Genomic DNA, 13,281 nt, shown 5'->3' on the forward strand with positions numbered 1-13,281 from the left:
GCTGCTGCCTCTCATTCTTACAACTACTTCAGTGTCGTAAGAGAGGCGTCCGATTTATATTCCTTGGAAAAGTATGCCTTGCATTTCAGAATTGTTAGAATAAGATGATCTAGGCAGGTGGAGAAGGCTGAATTAGGCTGGTCCAGATAGATTTTAGAATGATCTGACGTGAAGAGAGTAGATTGTGCAGAGGAGATATGCCTAGGATTCTCCAGAGGCCTTCAGTTGCTGCCCAGAGCCATGACCCCAGCCTTTCCATCTGCATGACTTAGTCATTAGACCATCCTGGATGTTTGCTCCACCTCTTCTTTCAGGCACAGGGGATGTGTTAGAGGCGCCCTCCAATTTTTCTCTCCATACTCAAAGGAGTATGTTTCTTGGTTTCCTTAAGACCAGTGCTGAGCAACGGAGTCAAGAGGGTCTTGCCTTCCGACCCTGATCCCTTGCCTCCTTAGTTTCATTTTTCCCTGCCATCTTAGAAAATATTCTTTTTTTAAAATGCTTAAAATTATTTTTATGTATAAAATGCAAATTATATACATGTATGTGTGTGTGTGTATTTACACACATACTCTTTTGACAAAAATTTCACACATTATGGATATAACATAAAGTCTCTCTGGAATCTGTGTCTGGCCCCTATCCACTGCTCAAGAGAGGTAATACAGATATTTGCATGCTCTCTCTCTCTCTCTCTCTCTCTCTCTCTCTCTCTCTCTCTCTCTCTCTCTCTCTCTCTCTCTCTCTCTCTGTCTCACACACACACACACACCCCTACAGAAATGTATAGTATTATGTTTGTCTGTTTCAGCATAAAGTTTATCGTACTGTGCAAACGCTCTGTTTGCTTTTCCCATCAGATCTTTCTCTGCCAGGACAGACAGTTGCCTCATTCTTTTCATTTGCTACACAGCATTCCATAGCATGGGTGTACCTGATTTTATTATTCATTTGCCTGTTGATGGACATCTAGCATGTTTCCCCATTTTTTTTACTCTTGGCACCAGTGCACTGTAAACATGCTTGTGCTCGTGATTAGTGTTCATTTTAGGTAGATAAGAGAGGTAATTAGGGTATGTGTCTTTAATATTTAATATATATTACTTTATTGGCTTCTAAAGTGACTGTGACGTTTTAAAAGAGATTTTCGGATTGTTTTAAAGAAGTTTTGGGTTTTGGCAAGCCTTGTCCCTTAATTTTATTTCACTCAATTCAGTAACTCTTGCAGCTTATCAGATCCCAGATCAGTGCCCTCTCTCCTCGTTTGAAAATAATCTGTAGCTCTCCTCTCTACTAAAGCATTCCTACAAAGCTTTTCCCAATCCTTGGTCCCAAAGTAATTTCAACATTTTCCAGTAGTTGATCTGCTATTGAGACATGATGGTTGAGAGGTTTAGTCCTGGTTCTGCCAGGCCTTGTGATCTGGGGCAGATAATTTCCTCCTAGGCTTAGGGTCAGGAATGATTATATGTAAAGCCTATAGTATGCGTATGGTACATAGTAAGCACTTGGTACTTGTTGGCTGTTGTCATTCCCCCATGCAGCTGAACCCTTCACTCACTTCTTGTGTACCTATTATGTGCTGGGAGCATAAAGATAAATAATACATGGTCCCTATACCTGAGGAACTGACCTTCTAACATGCATGTGTTTGCTCAAAATGAAAGTACTTACTCATCTTTCTATCTATTTGAACCTTATCTATAGCCCATCTGCTTTCTCCCCCGCCAGTTAACTTCTGCATCATGAGGGACAGCCTCTCACATCTTTACTCATTCTGTTTAACAGTGATTCAGCACTGACCACCTGCCCAAAACATTGTTAAAAACTGAAATATGAGATAGTGTGTAAGACAGTCTGTGTTTGTGAGCAGCTCATAGGCTCTAGGGAGGAAAAATTAAAGAGCTCCGGGGTTCTGAAACACTCGTTTGGCTTCTCTGTTATAGCTTTTCACCTGTGAACTGGCTAAATTTTACTTTTCATTGCCTATGTTAGTAAGGATAAACAATCTCCATCCTCTCTTCTCCAAGGGCACAGAGTGTGAGGTGCTAGCAAAAGGGCAGTTAGTTCTCTGTTGAAACCTGGGAATGGCCCCACACCCGCTCCCCCTCCCCCGTGGACTACTCTTGTTAAGTAGGAGCTATTTTCTTTCCCAGGATTGAAGAAAAACTAGAAGGACTTAGAAAGCCCTGGCCATCTATGCTCAGGTAGAACCATTTTAGTAAAAGTATCTTTTGCTGCCACATCCTGCAAAGATCCAGCATATCACTGGGACCACTGGGTTTGTACCCCTGCTTCCTGGGGAGTTCTGCCCTCAGTCCCATGAGCTTCTTTGGGACTGACACATCTTAGGAATTCTTGACACAGAATAGGAAAAGTCAGCAGTCTTCTTTCTCCCTCACACATGTTCTTCTTTTAAAAATAATTATTTTTCTTTGAGAACTCAGGGATACCTCCTTGCTTTTATTACCATTACAGGTTTCATTTGGTTTGTTCACAATAAGTATATTAAGTCTGAACTTATTTTAAGTCTACCCTGGCACAGAATTTAAATTAATGTCTTGCTGAATTGTGAATGGACGTGAAGGCTCCTTTTAAAGGAGCTTTAAGCGTTTGTTGCCCCAACAGGATCTGAGCATAATATTGAGCTTGAGAAAGATGATTTTCTCAATGGAAATAATTTATCATTGCTAGAGATAATGTGAAATTACTAATTTTTTCTCGAAGCATGTTTTTTGTAAATGTTTTCCAGAGATACATACCTTGAAATTAATGATGGTCTCCTTTGTGAAGACTTTGTTTCATTTCATGTATTTTGTTGACCCCTGAGATAATAGTCCATCTAGAGAGGAGAAAACATAAAGCAGTACTAAAAACCCTATAAATGCTTTCAGTAAAGTAGAGTCACTAGCCATCTGCTGTTTTCCCTAATGCTGCATTAATACTAGCATCTCTAGTGCTACATTTTGGGTTTTGGGCATCTTTGGTTCATTTGTGGATGCTTGTCTTTTAAAATTTTATATACAGTTCATTTGGTTTTAGAAAAATATTCTGGATAATGTAAGTATACTGGAAAGAAAGTCTGCATTTAAAGTAATGCATTTCCTAGTTCAAAGAACACACTATTGTTCTATCACCAGCATATGTGCTTGCTTTTTTTTCCACCCCCCCCAGACTTCCCAATAGTGGTGAAGAAGTTTGGATCAGCTATGTTGGCAGGTTCTTCTGGTAATTCTCAGAAGGAAATGTATGTATGCATTTAATTAGCAGAGGTTAGTGGTTCAGACTGTGGCTATAAAGCAGGAAAAAAAATGGCACTTCCTTCCCCCACCCATGGAGATCATGCTCATCATAGTAAGAAACTGAAGTTGGCTCTGGTTGAGGTTGTTGAGTTGGAAGGACAACATCTACCAGAAGAGAATTTCTGTGAGCATTCTGAAGATTATATTGATGGAAACTGCAGCCCATTTAGTATTGTTACCATATTATTATTTATGGTGTACAATTTCCAGTTGTACTTTTCACGTAAACCTATAATGCCTGGGCCAGCTGCATTTACATTTTTTCCACAAATCCCACAGATCCAAACTTCCTTTCTATTTGCTGTCTAAACTCTGGGGATTCTTCTTGGCTCCTGGAAGAAGTCTTCCTCACTCTCTTTCTCCCCTCCCTGCTTTTCTGTACACAGCCCTCTTTCTCTAAAGAGTACGCTGGTTATCAGCAGAGTGACAGATTGTGTGTGAGAAGGGGGAGAGGTGGGTCATGAATAACAACGGTGGTTAAGTGTCCAGGGTTCTTGGAACCTCCAAAAACTTCAGCTGTATGAAATAAGATATGGCCAATCTTTCTTCTTTGACCACTTTCCTAATCTTTCTCTTTCTTAGAAGATTCTACAGTATCTTTTATATCCACTCAATCTGTATTAAGAGTGTTGGGTTTCTTCATAACTCCTCTCTCCAGCTCTGAAATAGACCCAAGGGTTCACTGAGGACCTGAAGATATAGTTAGGGTAGCATGACAGATAGAAATTAGTAAATACTTTAGGCTTATCCAAAAAAATAGAAATGTTCGATACATCTGGGACTTTTTCAAGCTCTCCTCTGCTTTATATAGCAAAGGGCAAAATGAATCGCTCCATAACAAGGGATCCTAAGAGACACCAAACTCAATTTAAATTGATTTAAGTTCTGGAGAGCTCTCCAGTTTATACTCCACAAATACTAATATGGTAATACCAGTTTTAGCCATAAATCATTGCATTGGAACTCCTGTCTCTTTTCCTGGCTATAGATCATGGGCAGTAATACACTGTCTCTTGAACCACCAGGGTGTAAATTTCACTGCTCATAATTTCCAGTGTGTGAGGAGAGCCTGGTGAAGAAGTAGGCTTGAATGGCTCTGTTGGGGAGTGGCAGTGCACATGAGTGGTGGATTGGCCTGTAGTGTGGCTGACCTTTTCTCATTTAATGTCCTCTTTCCCCTCTGGAACTCATTGCAGAATCATTTGCATGTTATATTTCATCTACATTTGTCTCATTGTAGCCTCTTCATCCTTCTGTTGAGTTATATATGCCCCTGAATAAATGTTTTCTATTGTCTGATTAAAAAAAAGGTGAATTGTGACACCATTTAGCATATGAGAGATAGTAAAGATAGGAAGTAAGAAACAGGAAAATACCTGTAACATTAGAAAGAGTTCTGTATAGTATATGTAAGAAAAGCGGGGCAATTATTTTTTATTAATGTATATATTCTTTTAACTTTAGGAATAGAAGGACAGTCTGTGGAAATTTCCAATATTGTGGACATCCGAAAAGAACATAACCGTGAGATTGCAATGAGAATTTCTTCTAGCATCAACAACCAAAATAGATTTTATACTGACCTAAATGGATACCAGGTAATTTCCCTTTAAAATGTTTAAGTAATGGTTATAGCATGTAACTTTTATATGTGATGATGGGCCAGTTAATTTTGGATCCTTTGAAAAAATATGCTTAAGGTTGCAAATTATTTCTAAAATAAAACTGAATTTTAACAGACACTTTTAGGTTCTGTATTCAACCATATTTTCAAGGTTAGAACAAATATTTGCAAGACTATTTTGTGAAATGTCTATTTGTAAGGATTTATTTTTTCAAAGGAAGATTTAGTGACCATTACGCATGTTAAATACCTTGATGCTAAAATGTATATGAATTTATCTAATAGAAAGGAAATATTAATTAGGGACTGATGGAGTATATCTTTTTTTTTTCCTCATAAGGAATTGGTCTATGTATATTTAGTTTATTCCACATATGTTTTTAAATGTATGATTTAATACTGGGCTCTTTTAAATTTCAGGAAAACTCTTCTCTCTACTGATGTATATGTGTGTATACATATATACACACACATATATGTGTACATAGACATAGATATACAAATAAATACATCAGTTTAGAAATGTGAGTAGGTGTGTATTTAGTCAAAATTTTCATGAAATAGTTTGAAATAGTAATGGGAAAATTGATTCATAAAAATTTTTAAGATTGTCATTTCTCTAATTTACTAGAGCTCTTTTGATTGTTACCTAAATCTCTGTATTCAGAGTGTATGTGTGTAACAACATATCTTTGAAATAATACTATTAGAAACATGAACATGTTTTTGAAGCATTAGCATTTTAGAAATTTCTGGCTACGAATAGAAATAATTTCACAAATGCTGTTACTTTGATTTTCAACTGGAATGAGTGGAAGGGATTGTGATAATTTTCTCTTCTACAATTTCCTGCAAAAGTTAAATTTAAACCTTTTCAGAGCATAAAAATTACAGCATACATTTTGAATTAACATGTTAATTCTACTACAGCTGTTTGGTTTTCAAATGAAGCCCTGGCTTTATGGTGATTCATTTTCCATGTGTACAAAAGAAAGGCTTTTCTTAAAGTCTTACAGAAGCAGTAATATGTATGTGTGGGTGTATACATGAATGAAAAACCTTAGTAAAAATGAATAAAAATGTGAATTTTCTTTACAAGGTTCGAACATTTTAATAAATAGGAAAATATTATTTTTAAGTCTATAGCCTGTTTCTTCTTTTTTAGAATAGGTCATTTCTTAAGCTTTGAAAAGAGTAGTTACTTGGGCCAAACTAGAAATCTAGACCTGCAGGTGGAGAGTGAGGGTAACAGCTACACAATTGTGACAGTTTTAAATGTCCTTTTTTAAAGTATACAACTAAATGGAGTAGGAAGATCAGGACTGGAGATTTCTTTCTAACTAGCTTCCCTTCCTTCCTTCCTTTTTTATTTTTTTTTAACATTTTACAGTTGTTTTTTCCACCAGTTTGTTAATTTCCTAGGGCTGTGATATAAACTGCCACAAACTGGGTGGCTTAAAACAACAAAAATTTATTCTCTCACAGTTTTGGACATTAGGAGTCCAGAATCAAGATGTAGGCAGGGCCCCACTCCCTCCATCAGCTCTAGGGAAGTGTAACCTTGCATTTTCTAGCTTCTGGTGGTTGCAGACAATCCTTGGTACTCCTTGCCTTGTAGACATATCACTCCAATCTCTGCCTGTGCTGTCACATGGTCTCCTTGTGCCTCTGAATGTCTCTCTCTGTGTCCAAATTCCCCATTTCTTGTAAGGACACCATTCTTTAGATTATTGCTCACCCTAATCCAGTATAACTTGATTTTATCTGCAGAGACCATATTTCAAAGTAAAATCACATTCACAGGTTCTGGGCGAACATGAATTTGGGGGGACACTATTCAGAACCAGTAAGTTGAACGACCTACTGCAGGGTTGTTGTGACGATTAAAGATCTTATTTGTGAAATTCTCAATACTGTGCCTGGCATTAATGGTTACTCAGTACATGTTAACTATTATGTTTATGTTGAACTTCTCCTTTTCTGAGTTTCATGTCAAACTTTCATGAGTTTAAAAGAAGAGATGGCATTTTTATGTGGTATAAGATTTCTGATAACAGAGTCTCTGTTTGATGTCTCCTCCTGAGGTTTGAGTGAGTCTCCTTGACCCAGATCAGCTTAGTGCATTGTCAGTCTCTCAAGTATAAAATTAGAGTTGTATTTCATGCATTCAGATACTAGACCAAGAAAAATTGGAATTTGGAACTATCTACATTGAAACTAAACAAGAAGAGTAAGCCTTGAATAGTTTTTAAATATAAATATGCATTTGATTGTTATAACATAGTATGTTAGAGGATTTGGTGAGGAGATGTGTGGTATTTATTAAAACTGATTCAAGAATCATAAGAGATATTTCTTGAAAGGGGATAGAGAGCTATTATGCTTAGCCTTCATTACAAAAGCAGTATGTTAGATGTAAATGAGAAATGAATCCTTAATACCTTTATAATTTGTTTTATGCAAATATTGGAGAGCTAGAAGACTTGTTAAGGATTTTTATTCTGAATTTAAATAATAATGCCTATTTTAAAAATCTGGACAAGTTCTACCTTTCTCACTTAAAAATTGTTTTCTAAGATGCTCATGATTTTTCTTCATATTGTTTTGAAGAATGTTTTCATTACTAAGTTAGCTGTTCTATTGGACAAGAAAGGTGCTGTACCTTTTTCTGTTTGGAAGAAAAACCATCTGTAGTCGATAGTAATTTTTTTTAAGTACACGTGTAAATATCACTTGATTTTTTTTTCCTTAACGAGAACTGTTTGGTCTTACAGATTCAACCTAGAATGACACTGAGCAAATTGCCTCTTCAGGCGAACGTTTATCCGATGACTACAATGGCATATGTCCAGGATGCTGAGTATCGCTTGACCCTGCTCTCTGCTCAGTCTTTAGGTGTTTCGAGTTTGAAAAGTGGTGTGTTGTTTAGATTCTTTTTTGCTCTTATAAGTTTCGCTCCCCAGTGTATAATCTTTCTGTTGGTCATATGTATTAATTGTCATACCCAGTCACAAGCTTTCTTCTTTTGAGAACCAGACTGTTAGTTAATTTTGAGCTTTGTGAGACCAACATAAAATAATAAATTTCCTTAATCTTCAGATGAAAAAAGAGGAACCTAAAAGTCCATGAAACTGATTATTTTTAAAGATAATTTACTTCTCCTGATGGCTCATTGTTTGCAGAAGTCTGTCATTATTGTGACTGATTGGGAATGGAAATTCAGACTCAAATTAAACTAAGTTTAGGTAGAGTTCAGATAACTTAACCAAGTTTGCAAAGGTGGAAAGTTACAGTTCAAACTTAGGTCCTTCTCTGAATTCCATCCTTCTAGGACACTACCACCTGAAAAGAAGAAAGGGAGTAAAGATGATACAGCTATGGGGATAAAGAGGTGACAGACATGACTCTACGGATTCCAAAAGAGAGAATGAAATGGAGAGAAAGAGAAAATAGATAGTAGACGCTGATTGATTTTTTTTAAGAACTTTCTATTGGGAGACTTTGTCCCTCATAATACATATTTTTAATTATCATATACATGTCAATTGCTCTTCTTTCCTTACATACTAAGAGTTGCTAAGACAAGCATGTTACGGAGCCAGGCAGATAATAAATGTGTACAGCTGCCTGGCATATTCATTTTATATTGGGCATATGCATACAAACCCACTATTTATGTTAGGTATATACATGCATTCTGTACTTCCACACACAGAAAACCTTACTACTTATCATTTTTCTTTGTAGCCTCCAGTAGACAATATCATGAGATCATGTCATGAAGACATGACTACAGTTATAAAATTAATAATGGCCTCATGTCGGGGCTCCAGTGGGGAGTGCTGGGATTTGAGTGAATTGCGGAGCACATCCCCCCTGTACAGTGGGGTGGCCACTGCTTGGTGTCAGCTACTTGTCGCCATGGGGAAAGGGGCCCAGTGTTGCCAAATTTTTCAGTTTTTGAAGAAAAGCCCAGAAGTCTGGAATTTTATGAGAAGTTGCCCATTCTGTAACTTGTGACATAATTTTTTAAAAATCAGAACATAAAGCCTCTTTGTGTCAGAGATGACTCCTGAGCTACCCATTTTTAAACACTGCCTTAAATTCTCAAAATTGGGCTCTACTTAAATAGGGCACTAGACCTTAGGATTCAAGCAGTCATGAACCAAACAGTATTATCTCACTTCCCTGATCAAGAGAGCTATGGACATAAAAACAATTTGAGTACAGGCCAGGAAGTTACTAAGTGTCACATAGTATATGGGCTAACATTTGGAGGCAGAGAGAAGAGTTAGAAATGACCAAGAGATTGATATACTAATTTGAGTGTGAAGAGATCAAATTCTAGATAGGCATGGGGACAGTTAGCCCCAGTGCCTGAAGAGCATGTTCTGGACAATTGTCTTATGACATATGGAGAAAACAACAATGAAAATTCTAACCAGCACTGGTAATTTTATGTACTGGATACCTAAACTGAGAAGATAGAAACTAAACAGAGTTGGTTTGACTATGTAAGCATAATAGTTATTAAAATCCTTTACATAGTTCCCTTTTATGCCAAATGATTGCTCAATACAGTAGCAAATATGAATGAATGGATGGATGAATATATATATTTAAACACATATAACTTTAGTGGGTTTTGGGGGAGTATAATCTTAAGCATATAAATATGTCTCTGGGTGATTTTTTTTCAGTTTTTTTTAGTTTGTAATTTCATAACCTAACCATTAGCTTACAACTTAAACTAAAGGAGTTGTAGAATTATTGCATAGCAAATAAAGGAACCAAATATGACAACTTTTTGGGCTATAGGAGAAAAAGACACACTAACACAGTATCAGAGAGGGAAGGGGGTACGTGGTGGGTGTCTCCAAATTCATGGGCTTCAGAGAATCACAGCACATCAAGTAACCTAAGATTTTACTTCAAATCCTTTTTAGATTCTGTCCTTTTGTATTTGTCTTATTACTCCATGCGTGATGTACATTTTTTAATGAACCTCATAAACATTTTTAAATTCTAAATGCAGCCACTAAATTTTTGGAGGATTTAATTTATTGTTTCTATTAAATTTTTATAAGTTTCACTTTAATTTTGATCTCTTCTGTCCCATTTTTAAATTTCTTATTAGATTTTACTAGAAGTTGATAAAGAAAAGGAGAAATACAATCCTGTTTTATGAGTTTATACTAGCTGCTTTGAGCCATTATCGAGAGGAAGCCCATGGTACTGTGGGTTGTATAGGTCTGTCTCCCTGACTGGAGGAAAAACTTCAATCGAGACCCTGCCTTGTATTATGAGGTTCTCAATGAATAACCCTGGCCTGTTTGTTTGTTTGGTAGGTCAGATTGAAGTTATCATGGATCGAAGACTCATGCAAGATGATAATCGTGGCCTTGAGCAAGGTGTCCATGATAACAAGATAACAGCTAATTTATTTCGAATACTACTAGAAAAAAGAAGTGTCATGAATATGGTAGGAAGAAAGCTCTCATGTTCTGATGTTGTTTGTTCTTTGCCATCCAAAATTATGACTTTATACTTTTTTATTTTTTGCATTTTCCAATATTGAGATATTTTTGTAATAGACTTAGCCTCTATTCACAAAAAAGAGAACTTCAGTTATATATATCGTGTAAGATTTACATTCAGGCCATTTTATTTTTTAGTTTTGCTTATTGTGTAGATATAAAATAATGTTAAGGAATCAGCTTGGGTGAAATTTCCTGAAATTACTTTGAAAGAAATAAGCATTGAGTTTAAAGGATAGAGCTTAGTCATGTACTTAGGAGATTGTTTGATTAATAAAATTTATTTGAAACCTTAGTATACTCATTCTAGTCTTAGACTCATCTGTTGAAAATAGATTTCCTTGTCTGCTTTCTTGTTCAGTTTTCATTACTCAAAGCAAAAATCCAGCATTCCATGTAAAAGAGTCTGGCAAAAGCTTGGTCGGACATGAGCCAACCTGACAGTATACTCCTTCAGGTGGCAGAAAAGTTATCTCAGAGCCCACCATAGACTGCTGACTACCCACCTCAGATGGCCCTGGACATGGCCCTTTTTCACTTACTCTGCTTTTCATCTTTCTACACTGACCGTTTCAAATCTTTTCTACTCTTTTCAGCCAGTGGCCTCACCATCCACTCTGTAGAGAGAACAGCCATTCATAGGGCTCTCTGTTCTAGATACCAAGCATCTACTCCCACCGTGTCCTTCTTCCCTTGTGTTACCTTCCTTTCCTCATAGCCCAGTCCCTCCAGTGTCCTTGGAACTGACCCCAGTCTCCCTCCTGAGGATCCTTTTGTTGATCATCCTCCCTCCTTCCCTGTCCCTGCTCCTCATAGCCTTTCAGTTGGCTTTTAAATGCTCTTCGTTTTCTTTCATGAAAAACAAAAACAAAAAACAGCCCTCACTCAGACTCTCATTTCCGTTTCCCCTACACTATCTCCTCTACCCCACTGAGCCAGAGCTGATGAGGTGAGTTTGTGTCCTCATCTCCGTCTCACACTCAGTTCATTTCAGTCTGGTTTGAGCCCCCATCATACGCTCTTGCCAGTGTCACTAGATCCAGTGGATGTTTTCGGTCATCATCTTACTTCACCTTTCAACAGCATGTGACACACTGACCATTGTCATATCCTAAAACACTGCCTAGCGAGGGCTTCCATGGTGCCCTACTTACTTGGTTTTCCTCCTGCTTCTGGGGTAGTTCTTTCTCTGTCTCTCTCATAGCTCTTTATTCATCCATTAAATATTAGAGCCCTCAAGGCTCGGCCCCAGGCCTTTTCCTTTTCTCATTTTGTACGTTCTTCCTCTGCATCAATTGGAACCCACAAATACAAGCCCTCAGCTTCGGTTTCACCTCTCACCTCCAGACCCATCTATCTGGTTGCTTCCTGGCATTTCTTTCTACATTTTTAAGGGCATCTCAAGCTCAACATATCCAATATCATTCTTGTGATCTCCCCCCCACACCTGGCCCTTTTCCAGTGTTCCCTCTCTTGATAACTAGCACCACCTTCCATCCAGTCCAGACGCCTAGGAGTCATCTCTGATAGACACTTCTCCTTTGCTTGCTTTCTTCTCACAGCAGAGTCATCACCAGTGCTTGGCTATCTCATCGCCTAAATATTTCAAATCTATGAACTTGATTACTTCAGCGTCTCTAATCTAAACTAGCATCATGTGTTTCCTGGAGGTAGCCTATACACATCCACTCTTGTCTCTTCTTTCTGCCATATCTGTTTTTAACCCAGGAAGCAGTGTTTTTTGTTTTTTCAAAATGAAATCTGTCTTCCTTGTGCCCTGCTTAACCCCACTATGTCTTCTCATTGCTCTCAGTATAAAAGCCAAATCCTTACCATAGCCCACAGATCTCCTCGTGGTATGGGCCCTGCCTGTCCCCCATCCTCATCTACATGGCTTTCCCTGTTTCTGCTCTGGGCCAGCTGGTTTTTCTTTCAGTCATAAGTACTTCCCATGCACCCAGCCCTCACAGCACCTTTGCATACGCCTTTCAATCTCTCTGCCCAGCGACTCTTAGTAATAGTTCAGATCAGAGCCTATTTCATCAACTGCTTCGGCTTGACCAGGTCAAATCCCCTTCTGCGCTCCCTCAGAACCATGCATCGCTCCTTTGTGTTTGTGTGATTATGTTGTCATTGTTTTTCTCCTCTTTTGGACCGTAAACTCACTGGGAGTAGGGGTTATGTCTCTATCTGCTTCTAGGATTATTCCTAGCAGAGCAAGCACCCAGTGTATGTTCTGTGAATGAATACACAAATGCACAAATGAATGAGCTGTGATAGCACATTGCACCACTGTATTTATCGCAATTACTGCTTACTACCTTGTCACCATATGCATGTTCTATTCCCCCTACTAGATTCTAGGGACTTGTCTACTTTATTTGCATTTGCCCCACAGGGCCTCCTTGCCTGTGGTAGGCATTCTATAAATAAAATACTAGTTGACTGAATGAAATGGCAACAGCTAATTAAGGCAAAGAATTCTCCCAGTATTTAGAATCTTTTAGGAAAAGATTTTAATATCCATTTTAGATGTCAAGATTTATACCAGTTCTTGAAACTCGTGGTTTAAATCAATTACTGACAAGATAGCTTAGTTTTAGGATTAAAACTTTATATAAAAATCATTGTCTGAGTGCTGGCAGCTACTATCTTTTGCTCCTCCTGAAATGTTTCTGGCTTTGACGATTTTTCTCTCTATAGACACTAATTTACAAAACTTCTGTTAACTATGGCAATAAAAATGTTCATGTCAGATCTATAAAGCTTTCACTTAGAAGTTAAATAATTTGTTTACTCTCATTCAGAACTCTTTGGG

At 37.6% G+C, this 13,281-nt stretch overlaps 1 protein-coding gene across 1 annotated transcript in view; it reads left to right on the plus strand.

Annotated features, from left to right (window-relative positions):
• Positions 1-13,281, plus strand: part of MAN2A1 (mannosidase alpha class 2A member 1) — a 161,501-nt gene that overhangs the window by 129,862 nt on the left and 18,358 nt on the right. The window contains exons 17-19 of the mRNA XM_082375444.1: positions 4,767-4,900; positions 7,701-7,842; positions 10,275-10,408. Coding sequence (XP_082231570.1) covers positions 4,767-4,900; positions 7,701-7,842; positions 10,275-10,408 — 410 coding nt within the window. The remainder of the gene's footprint in view (positions 1-4,766; positions 4,901-7,700; positions 7,843-10,274; positions 10,409-13,281) is intronic.

The sequence above is a fragment of the Balaenoptera borealis genome, assembly GCF_965194805.1.
Source record: "Balaenoptera borealis genome assembly, chromosome: 2".
Lineage (NCBI taxonomy): Eukaryota > Metazoa > Chordata > Mammalia > Artiodactyla > Balaenopteridae > Balaenoptera > Balaenoptera borealis.